A 19,401-nucleotide genomic window follows, 5' to 3' on the forward strand; every position below is an offset into this window, starting at 1 on the left:
TGTTCCATGCCGCCAGCCTGCGTGATCCATTTCTGGCACCAGGCTGTTTTAGAGTTTCCCGCCCACCACCCACTTGAGCAGGTTGGGCTAGCAAACAGGCGCAAAACACCTTTTTCCATTTTCCACAATCACCTTTGACACGATTTCGATTTTGGACGAGCCGGACTGAAGGAGGTGGCCTTGGTTGATGGGTTGATGGGCTTGCACACGGCAGCGGTGACGTGTCGGAGTCTGGTCCGACGGACATTCATAAGGCAGCAAGAGGAAAACCCCAAGCCCGGGCTAATTTGCGAACCGACGACGGGTATTCGCCGAGGCGTTAGACCGGATGGCGGCAATGCTGACCATGCGGAAGCCATGCGGCCGCCATGCAGGTCTGCGTCGTGGCTTGCTTATGCATGATCATGTCCAAGCTTCATTGTGGCACTGGGAGCCCACGATACTGTGATTCGGGCGTTTGTACATATGCTTGTGTACATGAGTTGTGTTGGTTGATAAGAGATGGATCCCTTGCACATCCATACGACAATGGAGACCAATGCGGGGCAAGGTGGAAATGACAGGCAGGGCCCATGGTTGCTCCTGCCGAACCGGAGGTGTGGGGGAGACCGAAGTCATCATACCACGCAAGTTCGCGACGAATCACGATTGCCGAATGTTCGGGCCAAAGTCAAGTGTTGGCTCGAACTCTCTGACGCCGAAATTCTCCGCTGTACAAGGATATAGTAGTATCTAGATATCCTGGACGGTGAGAACGCCACGGCTTGGTTAAAATGCCACATTTCTTTTAACTCCGTATTCTGCGTATATGTTAATAACTAATGGTAACTAATGGCAGCGAATAGGAGTGTCATCTAATACAAAGTCTTGAATCCAAAATACGCTTTTACTCAACTTGAATCCCGCAAAAAAGAGTGCTTGGCAAGTTAAACCACGGTACATTGCCTCGAAGTCAAAATACAGCCAATCAGAGGCGATCCAATTCCAAACGGAACGACCTCGCTGAAACAGGAACCATGTATGCTGAATGGCAGAAACAAGATAGTTTGACGGGGAAATAGTTGTGTGATGAGGATTTGAGACATACAGAATAACCGGTCTAGTAGTTGGTGTAGCTACCAGGCGCTGATGCTGACACGTATCTGGATAGTTGAATCACGCCAGCTGAGCCCGCGACTGCCTGCCTTGCGAAATCAGCTCGAATCTTGCTCGGCGAAAACTGTCCGCGGCTCTGATTATTCCATCACCATGTTGTGTTCGTCGAGAAAACTATAAATTGCTCTGTTCTTCTCCTTCAAAATGTCCAATTGCAACAGCCGAGAGCATCCATCAACCGACGACAAAAGCGACGCAGAGAGATATCAGCGTATACTCCAAAAGAAGCCGAACTTACATGAACATGTGTTTTGAAGGCTACTTCACCTACTCGTGTCCTTATTGTCCCACCGTGGTCAGAACTACCCCTGTGAAACACAATCCGCCATGTGACGAGTTTTACAAGACGGGGAAGGTTTGTCCAGGAGGCTTTGTCGAGGTGCTGATTAAAGATTGGAAAGTCAAGTGTCCTCCATGCACTGCTAGGTCTACAACGAATCGGAGAGCCAGATATAGCTGAGTCTGCGCAAGATGGGAAGTCGGCGTTGACCAAGGTCGCATTTGCCGTCGATGAATCTCTCTCGTACTGACTGGGCCGAGATATTCATAATGATCTATCACTTGTCCGATTCTTCATCAGTGAAATACTCTCTGGTAAAAGTATAAAGCTCGTGTGGCCCCCCTGTCTCGTCGATTCAAAAGCCTCCAACTTTGGCATTCTCGACACCCAAGCAGATCTACTTTCAACACTCGCTACGACTATTCCCTCATCGCCTGTTAAAGACACTTCTCACCATGTGCTTCAGCTCTGTTGGGATTGTCACCTGTCCATGCGGGGCGACGCGCGAAAAGCATTACCGGAACCTTCCTGAGTGCCGGGAGTACCGGCGCACAGGCCGTGTATGCTCAGGAGGGTATAAATACAGACGCCAGAAGGCTCTCGATGAACAAGGGCTTTGTGAGAGATGCAAACGGCTAGGGGAAAGCAAAAGGCAGAACCCAACCAATGTTCACCACTTCGAGTACATGTGAATCAGCGTCTGCATTCACACTATTGTCTACAGCTACAATTCAGATTGTACAATCCTAGGAGGATGAATCAGAAACTTTCAGATGATATATAATTGCGCTTTCCGCCGTGAATTCGTAAAATCGGGTTAGTCTCATCAGTAAATATGACAATCCCCTCCCGTTGTTGCAAAGTCCCTTATACGCCATCGCTCTCCTTACCCTGCTTCGCCTGCAACACCATGTGTTATATCTCCATCTATTATGTCACTTGCCCTGTATGCGAGGGCACAATCGAAAACCGTCGCGTCGACTTCCCCACATGCAAGAAACTGTCCAAGGGGGGACAAAAGTGCGGCCAGTACCGGCTCGTCTTTAACCAGGACTGCTGCTTCACAGCGAAGTGTCAGCAGTGCATCGAGGAGGATGAACGAGGTCACAAGAGCAGGTTTCGGTGCTGGTAATTTTTAGTGCAGATTATAAGGCGGAGAGATGCTGAACACTAAAGGAAGTTCATTCAGAGGTCCTTGAGGGGATATATGTACGCCATGAGTTTCAGGGGCTGGCTGATGTTGTGAGACTACAGATTGGGTCTTTGTATCACCGTTAAACTACTTTGTTGCCTGTTCAGGCCGCATCCGAGACAGGTTTTCTCTGGAAACGTGAGCGAGTTCCTTCGTGTTTGGTCCTAGCAGAACGTTGAAGATTGACTACCAAGTATGGCACCAACCGGTTCCCAAAGAATGAAGCAAAAACTCTGCATGGAGAGATTCGTTCTCAAAACCTGCGGGTGACGCTATAAACTCTACTCCCCACGAAAGCAATTCAAGCCAAAATATATCTGCAAAGCTACTACCCAAGTACTATGAGAAACCGTGACGTGTGATTGCTATATAAATATAAGAGCCTGTCCGACTGGCCCTAGTCACAGGGAGGCCTTGTAATTTAAATGATACTTATATTAAAGCTTCAAATATGCCTCAATATAAGGGATAAGCTAATAGTAAACGGGCTTTAAAACACTAAATATGTGGATGGAAGGCCAAACCATTCTTTGCAAACGTTTCAAGAACAGGCTACGGGATGACCTTGCGCAAGCCCAAACCGCAAAATCAGAGCAAGGGCAATACTGACGCAAGTGATGGTCCTTGACGATGACGCCGGGCGCAAGATGAAAGGAGACAAAGGACCAGGATAAAAAAAAGTCGCTATGGTTGACGCGCTAGGCTATGAGTAAACAGAACCAACGGTGCCGCAATATTACAGACCACCTCTCGCTCCCCTCAAGACAAATCCATCTCAGTGCCGTTCGTTGCCGCACTTGCAGGCGTCAACCCCAGAACATGCGTCAAGTACTCGGCAACGTCGTCCATGCCCGCCGGTGAATTGAGCCAGTGCCCCCCGTCCGGATACTCCCTCGAATGAACCTCGGCCCCGAATCCGCGCAGCGTGTCTCTCAGAACTCGCCCGTTCTCAACCAACACCAAGGGGTCATCTACGCAGTGCTCCAGCAACACGGGCGTCCTGCGTATCACCTCATCGTCCTCCGGGGCATCCTCCAAGCTCAGCACCGCCCTCGTTTCCCTCAACGTCCGCCCGGGGAACGGCATCCGGCACGAAAACCCAACAAACGCCGCCAAGCCGCCTGATAACTTGGTGCCGTCGTCCGCCGCCTCCGGCAGCTTCAAGTTGAGAAGGGCGTGCGTCGCCGTCGCGGCACCCTGGCTGATGCCGGCCAGGATGATCCTATCCCAGTGCCCGCCCAGGATGCCCGCCTCGATATGGAGCACCTTTCGGATCATGGCCACGCTCTCCTTCAGTCCGAGTGTTTGCATCTCCTCCCGCTCCGAGAAGTCGGCGACGTTCCAGATGTCGAACCACTGCGAGACCTTGTTCCCGCCGAATGAGAAGGAGGCGCCGACGCCGGCCTTGGGGAAGACCCATCTGAAGGAGGGGAATATTTCCTGGAGCGTCTGGTCCCGAGAGCTCTTGGAATATTCCAACGAGGCGACAAAGTTTTCGGCCACGTCCCCTCGGCCGTGGAGGAAGACGACTGTGTGGGTGTGTTTTGCGGCGGCAGGGACGATGACGGGCATGGCAGCCATGTTGGTGTTTTGACGAGTGGGCGAGATGGGCGGGTTGCCATTAAGTCCTGAGAAGACAAAGATGGACGGATGGAGTAGTTATTCGACGAAAGATTCGAGGAACCTCGTGTCGTCTTGGCCAGCAGACGCGGTGTTGCAATCGGCGGGGCATGGGGCGCTTTCCGTGGCCAACGAGACGAAATGAACCGAGTGTTGGTCATGCGCCTTGCATGTTGACATTCGTGAAGGAGGTGACTGTCTTGATGGATGGCAATGCGGCTTGGCGGACGTCCGGATTGTGTTACGCCGTGACTGTCGTGTGAGCTGTCCCTGTTGGAAATTCACGGTGTCAGAGTAACAAAAGATTGGGCGTGGCCTCGCGGTCAATTCAAGGCCACCAGACATGTACATCGCACCAGAGTCAAGACACAAAAATCCATGACATCAACAAGATTACCATAATAAGTAGCCGCAAAAATCTTTACACGGACCCCGGAGCTATACAAACGACTTCCGCCAGACCAGTCTTTCTTTCCATCAACAATCCTACAAGGAAGAACGATCAAGAGCCATTCAGACCCCCGGCGTGCAACATCCCTGCCATGCAGAATGCGTTTGTCCCAGTTCACTACCCAACAACAAAAAAGGGATCAATTTCCTTCAGGTATTCCGGCCGCCCACGCAGCTGGCTGAACACCATCTCACCAAAAGCCAAATTTCCACACACTCATTGCCGCAATGAACCCCGCCCATCTCCCGATTCACGACCAACTCGACCACTTCAAAGCCGCCGTCTCGACCAACAAGACGCTGCTTACGGTCCTCTCACGCGCGCCATCTCTACACCTGTCCAACTGGTACCTCGCGGGCGGTGCCGTATCCCAAACAATATGGAACTACATGTCTGGCCTCCCTCCCGAACACGGCATCCAAGACTACGACCTCGTCTACCACGACCCCTCTGACCTGTCGTACGAGGCAGAAGACGCCGTGATCCAAAGGGGCAAGACCCTCTTCGCAGACGTGCCAGTCCAAGTCGAGATCCGCAACCAAGCACGCGTCCATTTGTGGTATGGCCCCAAGTACGGAATCCCCTGTCCGGAACACAAGTCTACCGAGTCGGCGATAGAGCAGTGGCTGACGACGAGTGCAATGGTGGGAATTCACGCGCTCGACGACGGGAAGTGGCATGTCTATGCGCCGAGGGGGTTCTCCGACTTTTTCAACCTTGTTGTCAGACCGCACCAGGAGCTGGGCACCAGAGAGGCCTACGAGAAGAAGGTGAGCAGGTGGAAGGGGAAATGGGACAAGCTGGTTGTGATTCCCTGGGCTGTGCACCATGGAGAATCAGGGCAGTGACATCACAACGGATCCAGTAGTTGAGCGGCCAATGTACTACGGTAGAATTATAAAGATTCCAGCGGAAGTGATTGAATATGCAACAAGTTTGAACCATGATAACGCTGGTCTTTGTCACTGCTCGTGTCTGCTAGCTGTTTGCCAGTTGTATATTCGGTACATTGCTTGCCTATCGAGACAATTATTGAACATGGAGTATGACGACATGAACAAGTAGTAAGATTACACGGATTGTCGAGCAAGCCGTCATCCCTAATAGTTCCATAAAGTGCCAAAAAGAGAATTCGTGCATATGAATGTCCTCCGACGATCCTTGCTGGACACATTTTTTTCGGGTTCTTTGTCGTCGTGGGCGCCTCCAACGCCTGTTGTAGGATGGACTCATTTGTGAGCTTCTTGTTATCTTGGTGCGCGGTCTCTTCCATTCAAGCCGTGTGCGAGTGAGACGGCATTACAGAGACCAGGTGTCACGTTGAATGCTATGATAAAGTCAGGGATACACCGGCGCGGCCGACAATGGAGAAGAACCAAAGCACAGTGCCTGCTGTACGACGGCATCGGCGCGGTCAAATATGTTGCACAGCCGAAACGCACGATTACAAGCCATCATGACGCCGTCTCCTGGGCCTTGAGGTATCTCTCCCACGGTGTCACATACACGCCGGTAGTCCTCGCTTTGACAAATTCGTCAGAGTCAAAGAATCTACACATGTTCATCCAGTCCAGATCCCACATGTCGTTGAGATGCGTTAAATTATTCCAGGAGCCCCAGAATCGGTTCCACATCTTGGCGTGAAGAATCCTTATCGTCGGCGGCTCGGGCGATTCCGCAGCTTTGGCGAGGTGTTCCTTATAATACTCCGGGACAGTGTTCCAGATGGGTGACAGGCGATTTACCGGGAAAGGACCATCAGCCGCAAACGCATTCTTGGAGCTCAAAACCCCTTGCTCCATATAGCGTACGTCATAGTCCCCGGTGCGTTTAGCTGCCCTGATGAGCTTGGCATGCATATCAAGATTCGGTTTCAAGATGAACATGCCGGCATTGATATTATCAATGGTAAATTGCGGCACGCCCGCGTAGACGTAGTTGCACATGTCGTCCCCGCCCTTGTCTATAACGGCCTGGTCTTCTGGAAGCAGTGCCTCTTTCTTACACTGCTGCTCCGGAACCAGATCAAAGATGTCGTCTATATTCCTGACAGGAAAGGCATCCGAGTCGAGGAATACAAGCCGGTTCCACTCAATTTCCTTCCATAGATTCAGCTTTGACAGCACGTCGATCCATCGCTTTGTGGAGATCTTTTCATCGGGAATAATATTATCCAGTAGCTCAATTTCCTTGACTATAGCACCCTGTCCTCTAAAAATATCCCGATTTTTCTTCGGAATAAATGGACAGACAAAGATAATAACAGGGTACTTGGAGCGGTAATCGGACCATAGGAGCCGCCAGATGATAGATTGTGTCGATTCAAAGTACGGACCGCGAGTATCGGGGTCGCGACTGCAATACAATGTCGCAAAGGCGAACTTTGAAGATTGATTGATATTGTGCGCCGGGTATTTGGCCAGAGTTGTAAAATCGCGACGGGGGACCGGATCCAGGGGGAAGGCTAAACCGGGATCATCTGTAGCCAACAACGTGTGCCCGCTGCCAGTAAAGGATGTGTATACTGATGCATTCGAATACGCGAGATATGTGACGAAGAGGAGACAGCATGCAACCGCTGCCGCAATTCTCGGCCGAAGAGGTCGCGTCAGCATCATCGGATTATTTTAGGGCCGGCTTGGGCGTGCTTTTATCGCCTCGCTCTTTTTGAAAGAGTGAATATGTCCAGTCGGAGGGTTCCGTCAGTCAGACATGACGATGATCTCAGAGGAGCCCGTCTCTGGAGAGATCAATGATGGTGTAGATGACCAGCCGGAGATCAAACCGCCCAGCATTTCACGTGATATCTGAGCTCACCGCCAGTGTGAACGAGTGGCGTAAGATTGGCAGCACAGGATGATGATTTCTTTCTTCGATGATGGCTGACGCATTTGGCATCTTGTGCGATCCCGAGCCCTTTCTGGGGAGGCTCCATCCTGCCAGTGGGTGGTGATAGGATTTAGTACATATGTAGTACTACGGAGTATGGAGAAGTAGGAGCACTAAGGGGGATTGTACATGGAACTGCCCCAAGAGCCGCCAATAGGCGTCTGCGATCTGCACCGGAACGGGCGCATGGCTGGCAGGACTCAGGAGGCACTGGGAGCTGACAGTGGCTGATGGGGACCCGGACCGCGGCCGTTTCCAGGTGCCCACGGCGAACAACAACATGTGAATCGGTCGATCCATCTCCGTCCGGAGCGAGAGCGGCTGTGGAGACGCCATTCCTACTTCTGCATCATTAGTTCATCCTTCGCACAGGATTCTGCCTCGAGCATTACCCGCCATGTTGCACCGCAGAAAATGTCGGCGCAAACTTCACCTCGCATCCTCGACGGCGACTCAATGGAGCAGGCCATGATGCTCAACGTCGACCTCGAAGCCAAAACCGACGAGTTGTCTGGGCGGAAACCGTCCTGGGAGCCGGCCAACACCCTGAGAAAGCTGCCCGGCAGCCTGGGGCTTTCCAACGTCAAGTCATGGCTGTCTGCGTGGCCGAGGGCAAGGCGTCGGCCCAAGAGCCAGCACAAAACCGCCTATCTCGACGGCTTGCGAGGCTTCGCAGCTCTCATAGTGTACTGGCATCACCACGTACTATGGGCTCACAAGGAAGACATTGAAATATTCGAAAATGGCTTTGGGTATAACCAGCAGTATTACTTTGCCGCTCTGCCAGGTGTCCGGCTCTTCTTTTCCGGAGGGCACTTGGCCGTGTCTATATTCTTTGTGCTATCTGGGTACGTTCTCTCTATAAAGCCGTTGCGCCTGATTGAAAAGAACGATACTTCTGGCCTGGCCGAGCATCTTGGGTCGGCGATATTCAGGCGTTGGTTGCGTCTATTTCTTCCTGTTGCAGCCACCAGCTTTATATATGCAACTTCGTGGCACCTCTTTGGCCTCTGGGTGGACGGGGCAGAGCCCCATGATAGCTGGTTGCACGAGATGTGGTTCTTTTACTGCGAGCTCAAAAATTTCAGCTTCCCCTTCAAGGATGGTGGTGTGCCGTGGCTATCCTACAACGTTTATCTCTGGTCCATCCCAATTGAATTCAAGGGATCCATGGTTATCTTTACCTCCCTTTTGGCCATGTCACGATGCTCTCTCAATGCCCGCCTCTGGTGTCAGATTTCCCTCATTGGCTACTTCATGTACATTGCTGATGGGTGGTATTGCGCAATGTTCATTGCAGGCATGCTGCTAGGCCACTTGGATCTGCTCGCAGAAGTAGACAGGGACAATCTTCCATCCCTCCTTACTCGATTGGCTCCCTATAAGAACATTATCTGCTATCATTTCCTACTAGTGGGAATCTACCTAGGGGGTGTCCCAAGCGCAAACCAAGACGTGGATCAGCTTGCCAATACCCGCGGCTGGCATATCCTCTCGTACCTCAAGCCGCAGGCTGTCTTCGATTACAAGTGGTTTTATCTATTCTGGGCCGCGGTTTTGCTCATCACTTCAGTCTCAAATATCGGCTGGCTCAAACGCTTTTTCGAAACCCATACCTGTCAGTACCTAGGACGCGTGTCCTATGCGCTCTATTTAGTTCATGGGCCGGTGCTATGGATTATAGGGGATCGTCTATACACCGTTGTTGGCTTCCATGGCCAGAGCCAGAGGGAACACATCCCGCGGTGGGTGAATAAGTTTGAGTTGCCGCAGATGGGGCCGTTTGGGCTTGAGGTTGCGTATCTCTTGCCACAAGCCATTTTACTGCCTTTAACCTTGTGTATGGCAGATTTTGTGACGCGGGTGATAGACAAGCCGAGCGTTCAATTTGCAGCGTGGGCGTACAGGAAAACGCTGCCTGCAGTTGCAGGAAAGCTCTCCAATGCTTAGGAGTACCCGTATTGTACAAATATACCGAGATTCAATGTCAAGAGGACTTGTTTTCAAATATATGATTGAGCAGCGAAGGCCAGCTGCAGCTATCTAAAAAAAATCGGGGAAGATGACATACATACTGTATCAGGGGTGTTACAAGAAGATGATGCGCGACAGCTCGAGGGCACTCAACAAGCTATGCTGAAAGAGCGGCCCATGTTTCGGTGGTGTTCTGTTGACAATATAGTGATATGGAGGTACGAAAGCAGGTAGACATGAGCAAAACCACTTCTCAATCCGCCCGCCTTGGCAGCAGAGCGACTAATTGTCTTGTTACGCAGCTCAACGGAAACCTAAGTAGCAGCCATTGGACCACCACCAGCCCGAGTCAAAAGAAGTCAGGTCCGTCTGCCGCCTGCCATCTAGTCCGTCACAAACAAGCCCGGCTACGTTTCCGGTCCTAATGATGGGGCTAGAGCCAATCGCTTTTGCAACGGGGTCGCAGGGTTGAGTACAAGTCAATGTCTTTAATGCCCAAGCCATGGGCAGAGGGCGGCAAGTGCCAAGAGTTAGAAAATTGAGGCCCTCTACTTGGGCATTCATGCATGATGCCTCGAGTCGTGTCTCAGACGACCGTGTCCGCCGTTCAGCTTTTGAGCGATCGTCTCGTTGAAAACCTTGCATCTCGAGTTTGTTCAGTGAGCAGCCCATGCCCTAGACGGCGATACGAACACACAAATGCCGCAACTATTTGCTTGACATGGTGGAAACAAGTCCGAGTATCAGTGTCCTTGGGTAAAGGCTCTGCTTCCAGGAAGAGCTCCCCCGATCCGGTCTACTCCCAGGAGGCGTACAATGCTGGTAGTCCCTGTCATGGCACATGAACGACAGTCCATTTGTCAAAGAAGTGCAACGTAGATACGGAGTAGATGCATTGGACGAGCGCCTCCAACCACAACAATGCAATTTATCGCATGTCCCTGTCTCTCCTTCTAGACACGCCGGTATAAGACATGTCTCACGGCCACTACTACCCAAAACAGCAAAAAGGTGTGGCCAAGGCTGAGAATATTTGATGCGGATGAGACACCTGCGGTTTATGCAGCTCGTGCAACAAGCAGAAAATACTCCATACTGTGAGTCTTTTTTCAAAACCTACTGCAGTCGCTGAACTAAAAATATACTCATAATCCAACAGCACAAGTCGTCATGTCCAATCCTAGTATCCAACTGGTAGGCTTCTACAGCTGAGCCGCCTTGATCTGATCCGCGTCATCTACGAATCCCACCCTTTCCCACTCTTCAACATCTGCCTCGGTAAAAGTCTGAGCTTGCAACATTTCCGTCTCCAACTTCTTCTGTTCTGGGCAGGCCTCAAAGCCTCTCGCATACTTGGAACTCGAATGGTCCCCAACGTACCAGAGGCTGATGTTGAATTGCCCCGAACAGGAAAAGTTTTGCACACCCTCGCAAATCTTTACATTCTTCGGCTGCTCAACCCTGCTCGGGAACCAATACTCGGGCGTAGTGTGCGCGTACCCAAAACCGACGCCGGGGACCACGGTAACGGGGTCGCGGCCGTTGGTGACGCGCGTCGTCACGCCGTTCTTCTGGCTGGAAATGAAACTCGCAAAGGCTGGGTCGCCGATCCGGGGAGAGCCGTAGGTGTATGCGTCGACGTCGATGCCGCTCTTGCGGAGGTATCCGGCGGCAATGGAAGCCACTGCTCCTCCTAGGGAGTGTCCCGTCACGACCACCTGATGGTCGGGATGCCGCTCGCATTGTTCCTTGAGCACCCTTTTCAGAACGTCTTTGATGCCGCGGAAGGCTTCCCAGAATCCCGCGTGAACTTTGCACTTGCTGCAGAGAGGGAGGGCCGGGTCGGCGTCGCCAGGGGATGCGCTAGATACTTGGAAGTCAGCCTGCGTCACTGTCAAGTGATCAACACATGTAGATGAGTTGGGGGGGAATCGTACGCGGGAGGAACTGCACCGATGGCTTGAGGCGCCGCCGCCATTCTTTCGAGGTGTTTCTTGGGGTCTTTCAGGTTCACATGGAGGTCTTTCAATATGTCGCCAATACTCGCAGTGCCCCGGAAGCTCACTACAATGGACTGGGACTTGTTGGACACGGCAACGTTGCCAGAGATGGACTCGGTGGCGTGGAATTGATGGACGGTCACGGCATCCGCGAGATCGCCGCAGTATTGCGCACCTTTGTCATTGGTGCATACTTTGTTATTGGCCGAGTTGTCATTTAGTTTCTTGCAGTAGGCTGCCACTGAGTAGCGGGCATATCTGTCGATTTTGTGTAGGGTTTTGTCATCTGTGGGCCAAGGAGCAGCAGGGCCAACAGCAGCGGGAGCGGAGAGGGCAATTGTTGCGGAGAGGAGAGTGAGTAGGGACAAGTTTATGACTTTGGAGGCATAAAGAAGCTGCATGTTGACGCTCAGTGGATGACGGTTTTGCAGATATTATCGTGCAAGTACAGCCCGAGAATGGTTGTAGATGTCCGACTCGATGTTTTCTTCATTTCAACACGGCTACATGGCTGGCATTTGTACTATTTCTGAGACTATCAACCTCCCTGAAGAATCCCGGCTACGAGAATTCCTCCTCGGATACGGGCGGTGGGCCTATGTCTTGGAGTCGCAAGTCGGCATCCAGTGAAGCTGACAGCTCGCATGCTGTAATGCACTGCATTACGTCGACTTGTCAGATTTGTAGAATTTGAAAGACAAATGCAACCTGAACGGTGGTTGTTTATGTAAATTCTACGTGGTGAAATGCTTCCCTCGAGTCAACCTACCTACTCATTGTCTGGGCATCAAGGTCGAGTCAGCCACCGTGCTGCAGGTTGCATAATGACATATGGTTTGATTGGCTCCGTCCATCGTGCATGGGCAGAACTGCCGTAAGCCTGCAAAGTGATATATCACGCGTACGGAGTAGTTTTCGTTCAGCTAGCTGAGGCAAGACAGCGGACACATATCCGGTACTGGACGTGACGAGCATCTCCGGCTCCCGGACTGAGGCATGAGACATGAGGCATGAGTCGCGTGGAGAGGACAAGATATTAGTATATAAAAAATTACTGGTTGTGGATGGCTGCACGAGGCATTACATCGTGTGGGGAGTGTGTATATTTCTAACGTCATGGGCCAATGATGCAGAAGACATGGGGTGACTACGACAAGACCAAGAAGCAGGCGGTCAATGGCAGAGGGGCTAATCAATAACTAATAAAAACGGGCATTATTGTAAAAGAGTAAAACCTTGAAGTGGCCAAGATTTTTATTACAAACTATTTCTTAATACGTGTAGGTCAAGGTCAATTATAATCCCCGTAATTTCTGTCAACACCTACATACTAGTACCCGACCCACTTTTTAGTGTGGTGCAAGCTACGCGATAACAAAAAAAAAGGGCCGTGGCACGAGTATTAACCTAGAATGTAATTTACACGATAATTTATATGCTTTTAAGCCCACTAGGTAATATTTTATGATCCTTTTAGCCTCTACAACCTTTACTATAAGTCACTGCTAGCTAAACTTACTGGGGTCGGATTATACGTTAAGGTTATAAGACGACGGCCAACAGTCGTGTCACTTTTGCGGATTGATTTAGCACTATATGCGCCCTAGTCTTCGCCCCCTGTTTTAACGACTCAGCTTAGAGTGGAGGCCTCGGTGCTCTTATAAGGAGGTCCTATTTTGATAGGTCAACTGGTCTTCTGCTTTGTCGTGTAGCACTATTAGCCCCTCAGGCTAGTAACGCCAGACTGAATCATTCACTTGACTGACCCTGGCATTTTATTCTCTTCTTGGTCTTGCAGATTAGGTATTTTTTAGGTTCTGTCTGTTCTATCTCGTAGCATCTGATTCTCTTCTTCGGTGGCTGTGGACTAGCCTTTTTTTCTTATTAGGTTTAAGCTGGTAAGCAACATGAACTGCAGGAAAGGGACACGGTGTGGCAAGGGCTCGGAAAGAGGGCTTGGAGCAATTTAGCTCAATTCAACTAATAACAGTCTTTGGTATCAAAGGTCCTTGGTTTTCCTCAAGGCCTTGAGGGACCAAAGCCGTCTATTTATACAAGAAGTCGGTGAGGACCTTCTGCCCTAATCCCGTGACCGTAGCCCTTGTGTAACAGGGCGATTTCCGTGTAACACACGGGTTTATAGCCTGTTCCAGTGACTCTGCTAAAAGTGGAGGACTTCTGTTACACGGAAATAGCCCAATATTAAAGGTTATATAAGGGCTATAATTACAGGACTTAAAGTAAAATCCCTTATTGACTTTTTATATTTAAAAATATTTTTAGCTATTAAAACTTTAAGGAAAACTAAGAACTTTTAATACTAAAAGCTATTATTAGATAAATTGAGCTATTTGCTCCAAGCCCTCTTGAGCCCTTGTCACGAATCCTACCTGAGGAGCACATATTTTGGTAGGTCTTGGCTTTTGTTTTTTCTCATAACACCCCCATGAACCTTGTGGCCAAGGAGGACAGATAGATTCAAGTCGACTCGCTCTGCAATGCTTATGTTAGATGTATAGTAAATGCATAGTATACTAGTCAGGAGGTGGGTACTTTATATTCATGCCAAGCCTCGTTCTGTGTCATGATGTCAGTGTAGCATAGACCGTCAATACTACCAATCCCTGTGACTGTTCCAAATTGCTGCTCTATTTGAGCACATGCTCAACATTACCCCCGTTAGGTATCCCCACCCTTATTTAACATACTTTACCCAAACTAATTAACAATATATATTTGAAACCTAAATAAGTGCATGAGTGCGCAGGTTTGTACCTGTCGGATAATGCCTCTGTAGACTGAAGTCGCCGCGCTTGGAACACAACGCTCCATTCAACTTATCATCTCTTTCCGAATATCAAGGGTCCCTGGTTCCCTCGAGGCTTGAAAAACCACCCAAAGAGCCTGCTTCTATTCACAGGTGGCATGAATCTCCTTGCGTGGCCCTTGTTGGTTCAACAGGACTCTGCCTCGCGTCTTTATGGGGCGTTTCAGACGAATCCTGCGATACCAGGCGATATTAGCCGATACCTGTTACCACCAGGTCTCGCACTTGAGAAACAGGCTCGTATTTTCATTTGCTTTTCCTGAGTCGATTTCCCTTGGTCGGCACTGCCGCATGGATGAGCCTGTAATCCTAGCCACTGCATTGATATCGCATCTATAGCATTAATTGTAATATGTTGTCGTTTCATAATTATTGCTTAGGCTTTCTATTTGGTAAAATGTCTCCCGTAGTGTCTCATTTTTTTCTTATATATAGCTCTTCAAGTGCTGCCTTGATTCAGAGGCCAGGAGCCTCTACTCATCAGGGCAGCCAAAAGAACAAGCCGACAATCTTTTCCTCTACATTACCTACCACTTCCTATATTGTCTTAAACTCTTTTTTTTTCTCATTCGAGTCATCACGCTGCCATCATGCTCGCCCTTACCATTTTACTGAGTGCCGCCGCAGGGGTCAACGCGATTCTCGGCGGCGAAGTTCAAGCCGTCCAGATCTCCAATACAACACATATTTGTGCCGATAACTGTGTCTATGACGGTATCTACCTTGCTCAGAAGGGATACTTTTGCCCGGTGAAAGAAGTTGTTCGCCAGGAGGAAGGAGGCAAGCTCCGCGAATGGTATTCCTATGACTGCAGAGGAGCCAAACCGGCTCCAGGAGTTGTACATGCCCCGCTCAAGGGCAAAGAGGCACCAAGAAATTGCACTCTGTTCCCAGGAGATCTTACCAAAGTGTCCCCTTCATGCATAGCTGACAAGGAAGTTGGCGGTGGTGGTGGTACCAAGATACTCCAGTTGTCAGAATTGACAGAGATGTTGAAATCGGCCACGGCAAACACTGCTGACAACAAAAAGCCTGCTTCACCAAAGTCCAAGAAGGAGTGTGCGCAGATAGCCCGTAATAAGTTTACTGAGTGCCGCGAAAAAATCGACGACTTCAACGAGTGCAACAATCAAGGCGCAAAAACATTTCAAAACTGCCAGAGTGGGAAGTAATCTGGCGGCGGACAGGCCCTCGGGGACCACGCCGTGCAAAGCTTGAGACATGGCTAGTTCGCAAGGCCCCGACTATTCGGGCCAGGCACGCTCAACTAGCACTCGTCTCAAGGCCAAGCTTGTCGCTCGTCCATGGAAACAGCTCTTGTTATACAAGTATTTCCCCGTCGCTCCACTCGGTACGAAATCAACAGTCTTTCTTTCTTTTTGTCCAAGCCATTCTTCATCTGTGGCTGGGGGTGCTCACGAGACCATTCTCGCGAGAAGGGTTCAGCCTTGCCGACTGAGGGCGATTGAGATTGCACATCCCGGCCACGCAGCCATTTTGCTAGCCTAGCTTGGACATCTAAATTCTTACTCATTTTATCAGTCTCGTGTCTGCATCATATCAAGAGTGTGTGTCAGGTTGTATGGAGGTCGTAGTCGACTCGTAGATGACCTGATGGAGGGTGGTGATTGCACATCCGAGGATAGCTCCCCTTTTTGCGAATCCGAGAGAGAGCTCCAGATGCCCCTTTGAAAGCAATGGTTAGAGTTAGCCTCTGGGATACGTATATCGAAAAAGTGGCATAGCTACCCTGGAATTTGCAACCGCCCACCTTCCATTATGTCGTGAGAAGCATCGGATGTACAATGGCGGGGAGCTGGTGGAATTCGAGGACCAGATGACATTGATCGAGCCACTATGGAGTACTCGCCTGCATCCTTAAGAGGCCTGGGGTTTAAAAAAAGTCTGGCGGGAGCGGGGCACCATCGCCAGCTAACCCCACGTCTCCGCACACTAGTATTGACAAGGGCCCAGTGAGGGCTTGGAGTAATAACTCTTGAATTCATCTAATAACAGTCTTTGGTATCAAAGGTCCTTGGCTCTTCTCAAGGCACAATTGACCAAAGAGCTGTATTCATATGAAAAGTGGTGCCAGCCGTCTGTCCTTGGTCCCGTGATTGTAGCGCTCGTGTAACCGTGTGACACTTGTGAAAGATATGTTTTATTATACACTAGTATTATACAAAATCTTGCAGTTGAATTGGCATCAATTCGGTCATTCATTGACTCATCTACCTCATGTACAATGCAGTTGCACGAATATTTCCTCCTCTTGTGTCCTGTTATCTCATCATATATGACAAGTCTGGCAGTCCAGCCAGAATAGTGGTCACTGCCTCGTCATCCTGGGGGTTCAAAGTCGCAGATTCAATGCTCGCTGGTCTTGAAGATGTGGAACTTGAAAACTGCAACGGCGTGTGAATGGATTCATCCTCTCTAGTTTGCCCAAGGGGGGCTGGCATGGAGGCGTTTTCGGGTGCAGGTAATAACGCTGCGGTGTCTTCTTGTGCCAATGGCATGGGCTGTGAAGTTTGTCCCGTCGAATTGCCGCCAAAGAACTCCAAGCCTCCCCAGGGGTCTGGTTCCTCTGTCAGGGCATTTGAAGCATGCACCGGTTCGTTCGCCTTCGGAATGGACGCCTCCGCGTCGGGTTCCAGGGTCGGGGGGTATGCCGCCTCGATATGAGAGGCTGTATCCAACGCGGCAGTAGATTCCAAAGTTGGACAAGACACCATATCCCCCCAATCGTCATCTTCGTCCTGCGATACAGGTATCGGTGCCAAGGCAGATGATACCACCTGGGCTGCTGACGGTTTCGGACTTTGGTGAGGTTCAGGCATGTCCGCTGATACTTGCTTGTCCTCCGCCCTGTCCCTCACCGTCGTCTCAGGCAGTCGAGACGACTTCGCATGCCACTCAGAAGAAATCCTCTCCGTTGCGGGCGACGATGGCACACTGCTGCTCCATCCAAACGATGCAATTATCGGCGATGTGACAGTCCCCGCTAGGGTAGCCGAAAACTGCTGGGCATGTCCTTTTGGCTTCTGCTTTTTCCTGGCTAACAGCTCACCAATCTCGACGGGTGGTGCTTCGGAATCCCAATTAAACATGCTGCCCCCTCCGTGGCCCAATCTTCGTCCTAAAACCACTCTTCCCCCGATTCTGTCCTCTTCCATCCATCGGCGGACCGTGTCCAATGTGTCTTTGCGAATGGTTGAATTCTTCCACGCCACCCTGACGTAGTTGTCGTCGTCGCCGCCGTTGTGTTTCCGTATAGAGCCGAACCGGGATATGCGATACCAGGCTTTCCGCTGTGATACAGAGGTGAACGACTCTTTAATGATGGACTCGGGAAGCTCTTCGGGAGTGTTGGCGGCCGCTTGTGTGTTGGGAAATAGAATATTGAGACTGGAAAAGTCGATAGGGTACGGTATTGATGTCCCTGGATTGTGTGATAGGGTATTATTTTCAGTTGCTTCGTCGGTTGGCGGGGTCGAGCCGTGGTGCTGTGTCATTTGATCTGGCTTTGCATCTTTCTCTGGGACAAGAACCACTTCGCTTGTTACTCCGCCGTTGCCAAGCTCAGATGCAGTTTGCAAATCAGGACCTGACTCCTCGGTCTTCGGATTCAGATCAACAGGTCCGGCTTCGCATTTGTCCGCTACTGGGGCCATTTCGTCATTGCCCATCGGACGGGTAGATGTCGTTGCAGGCGGTATTGGGGCATCCGGGACTAATCCATCATCCACATGGTCCGAAACCTTGGCTTCAGTGACCTGTGTATCTTTTGTTGTCACCGTTTCTGTCCTCGTCGCCTCCACACTCAATGTCTTTGCCATGCCATCGTACATTTCCACCAACTCTTGCACCTTGGATGCCTGCTTTTCGCCAAGCAATCTCGTAGGTTCCATGTATACAGAATGACTCGGCACCGCAGCATCTTCCTGATTCGACTCGATATGCTCCTTCCCCCAGACACCATTTCCCTCACTGTGCCTTGTCAAGTTATCGTGTCCATCCGCCCGCCCATCATCCCCCAAACCAATGGCGGAGTCAGATTCCTTGATCCCTTCCTTATCATCGGTCACCGCGAGCGCCCATGGGTCTAGCATTACGCCCGTACCGCTCCCTAATGGCTTTAAATTCGGACTGTTCCCCCAACACGGGCTGGCTTTGCCGCCTGGTGGCTCGTTCCACCCTCCCCAGTCATCCATACCGATATCAATACCTCGACCCCATGGTGAGGGCGATCGCGACGACTTGCGGGGTGAATTGCCATAATGCGCTTGCTGAGGCTCGGAAGGCAGGTCGATTGTCGGAGGTGCCGGAGTATCCGTGGCCCAGGGGGAACTCCAGGGATCCTCCATGGTGATGCTATGAAGAGGGCCGAAGCATCGCCGAGGATGTGTCGGAAAATATCAGATAGCTATATCGCTGCTAAGGACATCATGTCGGTTCAGCGGCGGAACGAAAGGACTCAAGTAGGGAGAAGCTCGCAACGAGCAATCTTGGTTGCCAAGGATTCGTCGATTCCGTCTAGGCGACAAAATCGCGGCAGGCACGCTATGCTCTCCAGTAAGCAATGCTTTGATGGCGATTACAAAGCTATCCTTGCTGACCGCAGATGAGAATAGTACTTGATTATGTCGCGACTCGGTGACGCACGGGAGAACTGAGGTTGCACGACACAGGTGCAGCTTGGCCCAAGCACAACTCGAGCTCAGCATTCCAGGCAACAGGGGTCTGGTCGACGGGCGTGGCCCCACAGGTCCAGATGGCAGCCAAGAATGACGACGGTGGGGCATCTCAGTGCTGGCTGCGCTTTTGAAGCAGCACTAGAGGCAGAAGTGGCATGAAAAATTATTCAGACCTCGACACCAAGGGGAGCCCTGCATGCCAGGCGTATATAACTTCTTGATTCCATTACGCATCACCATGCTCATTTGACCATCTCAGTACTGTCGTAGTCGATTGAATATTGTGCCGGCGTTGCATCGGCACTGTTACCACCTC

General features: G+C 50.8%; 7 protein-coding genes across 7 annotated transcripts; 3 read left to right on the top strand and 4 right to left on the bottom strand.

Moving 5' to 3' along the window:
* Window positions 1–3,386: 3,386 nt before the first annotated feature.
* Window positions 3,387–4,208, bottom strand: LYPA1 (Acyl-protein thioesterase 1; the record flags this gene model as incomplete). Its single annotated transcript, XM_014687172.1, has 1 exon — window positions 3,387–4,208. One exon carries the CDS (start codon window positions 4,206–4,208, stop codon window positions 3,387–3,389), a length of 822 nt encoding a protein of 273 aa, XP_014542658.1.
* A 717-nt stretch (window positions 4,209–4,925) lies between these two features.
* On the top strand, window positions 4,926–5,546 carry G6M90_00g062180 (uncharacterized protein; the record flags this gene model as incomplete). The annotated part of the gene is made up of 1 exon (XM_014687171.1): window positions 4,926–5,546. The coding sequence occupies one exon, from the start codon at window positions 4,926–4,928 to the stop codon at window positions 5,544–5,546; it is 621 nt and encodes a 206-aa protein (XP_014542657.1).
* Window positions 5,547–6,152: 606 nt separating this feature from the next.
* Window positions 6,153–7,313, bottom strand: mug136_0 (Meiotically up-regulated 136 protein; the record flags this gene model as incomplete). The annotated part of the gene is made up of 1 exon (XM_014687170.1): window positions 6,153–7,313. The coding sequence occupies one exon, from the start codon at window positions 7,311–7,313 to the stop codon at window positions 6,153–6,155; it is 1,161 nt and encodes a 386-aa protein (XP_014542656.1).
* A 688-nt stretch (window positions 7,314–8,001) lies between these two features.
* On the top strand, window positions 8,002–9,537 carry PaAT-1_1 (O-acetyltransferase PaAT-1; the record flags this gene model as incomplete). Its single annotated transcript, XM_014687169.1, has 1 exon — window positions 8,002–9,537. The coding sequence occupies one exon, from the start codon at window positions 8,002–8,004 to the stop codon at window positions 9,535–9,537; it is 1,536 nt and encodes a 511-aa protein (XP_014542655.1).
* Window positions 9,538–10,763: 1,226 nt separating this feature from the next.
* LIP_3 (Lipase) lies at window positions 10,764–11,962 on the bottom strand (the record flags this gene model as incomplete). The annotated part of the gene is made up of 2 exons (XM_014687168.1): window positions 10,764–11,424; window positions 11,499–11,962. The coding sequence occupies 2 exons, from the start codon at window positions 11,960–11,962 to the stop codon at window positions 10,764–10,766; spliced, it is 1,125 nt and encodes a 374-aa protein (XP_014542654.1).
* Window positions 11,963–14,978: 3,016 nt separating this feature from the next.
* On the top strand, window positions 14,979–15,560 carry G6M90_00g062220 (uncharacterized protein; the record flags this gene model as incomplete). Its single annotated transcript, XM_014687167.1, has 1 exon — window positions 14,979–15,560. The coding sequence occupies one exon, from the start codon at window positions 14,979–14,981 to the stop codon at window positions 15,558–15,560; it is 582 nt and encodes a 193-aa protein (XP_014542653.1).
* Window positions 15,561–16,670: 1,110 nt separating this feature from the next.
* G6M90_00g062230 (uncharacterized protein) lies at window positions 16,671–18,755 on the bottom strand (the record flags this gene model as incomplete). The annotated part of the gene is made up of 1 exon (XM_014687166.1): window positions 16,671–18,755. One exon carries the CDS (start codon window positions 18,753–18,755, stop codon window positions 16,671–16,673), a length of 2,085 nt encoding a protein of 694 aa, XP_014542652.1.
* Between the last annotated feature and the right edge of the window lie 646 nt (window positions 18,756–19,401).

Source organism: Metarhizium brunneum, chromosome 3, assembly GCF_013426205.1.
Source record: "Metarhizium brunneum chromosome 3, complete sequence".
Lineage (NCBI taxonomy): Eukaryota > Fungi > Ascomycota > Sordariomycetes > Hypocreales > Clavicipitaceae > Metarhizium > Metarhizium brunneum.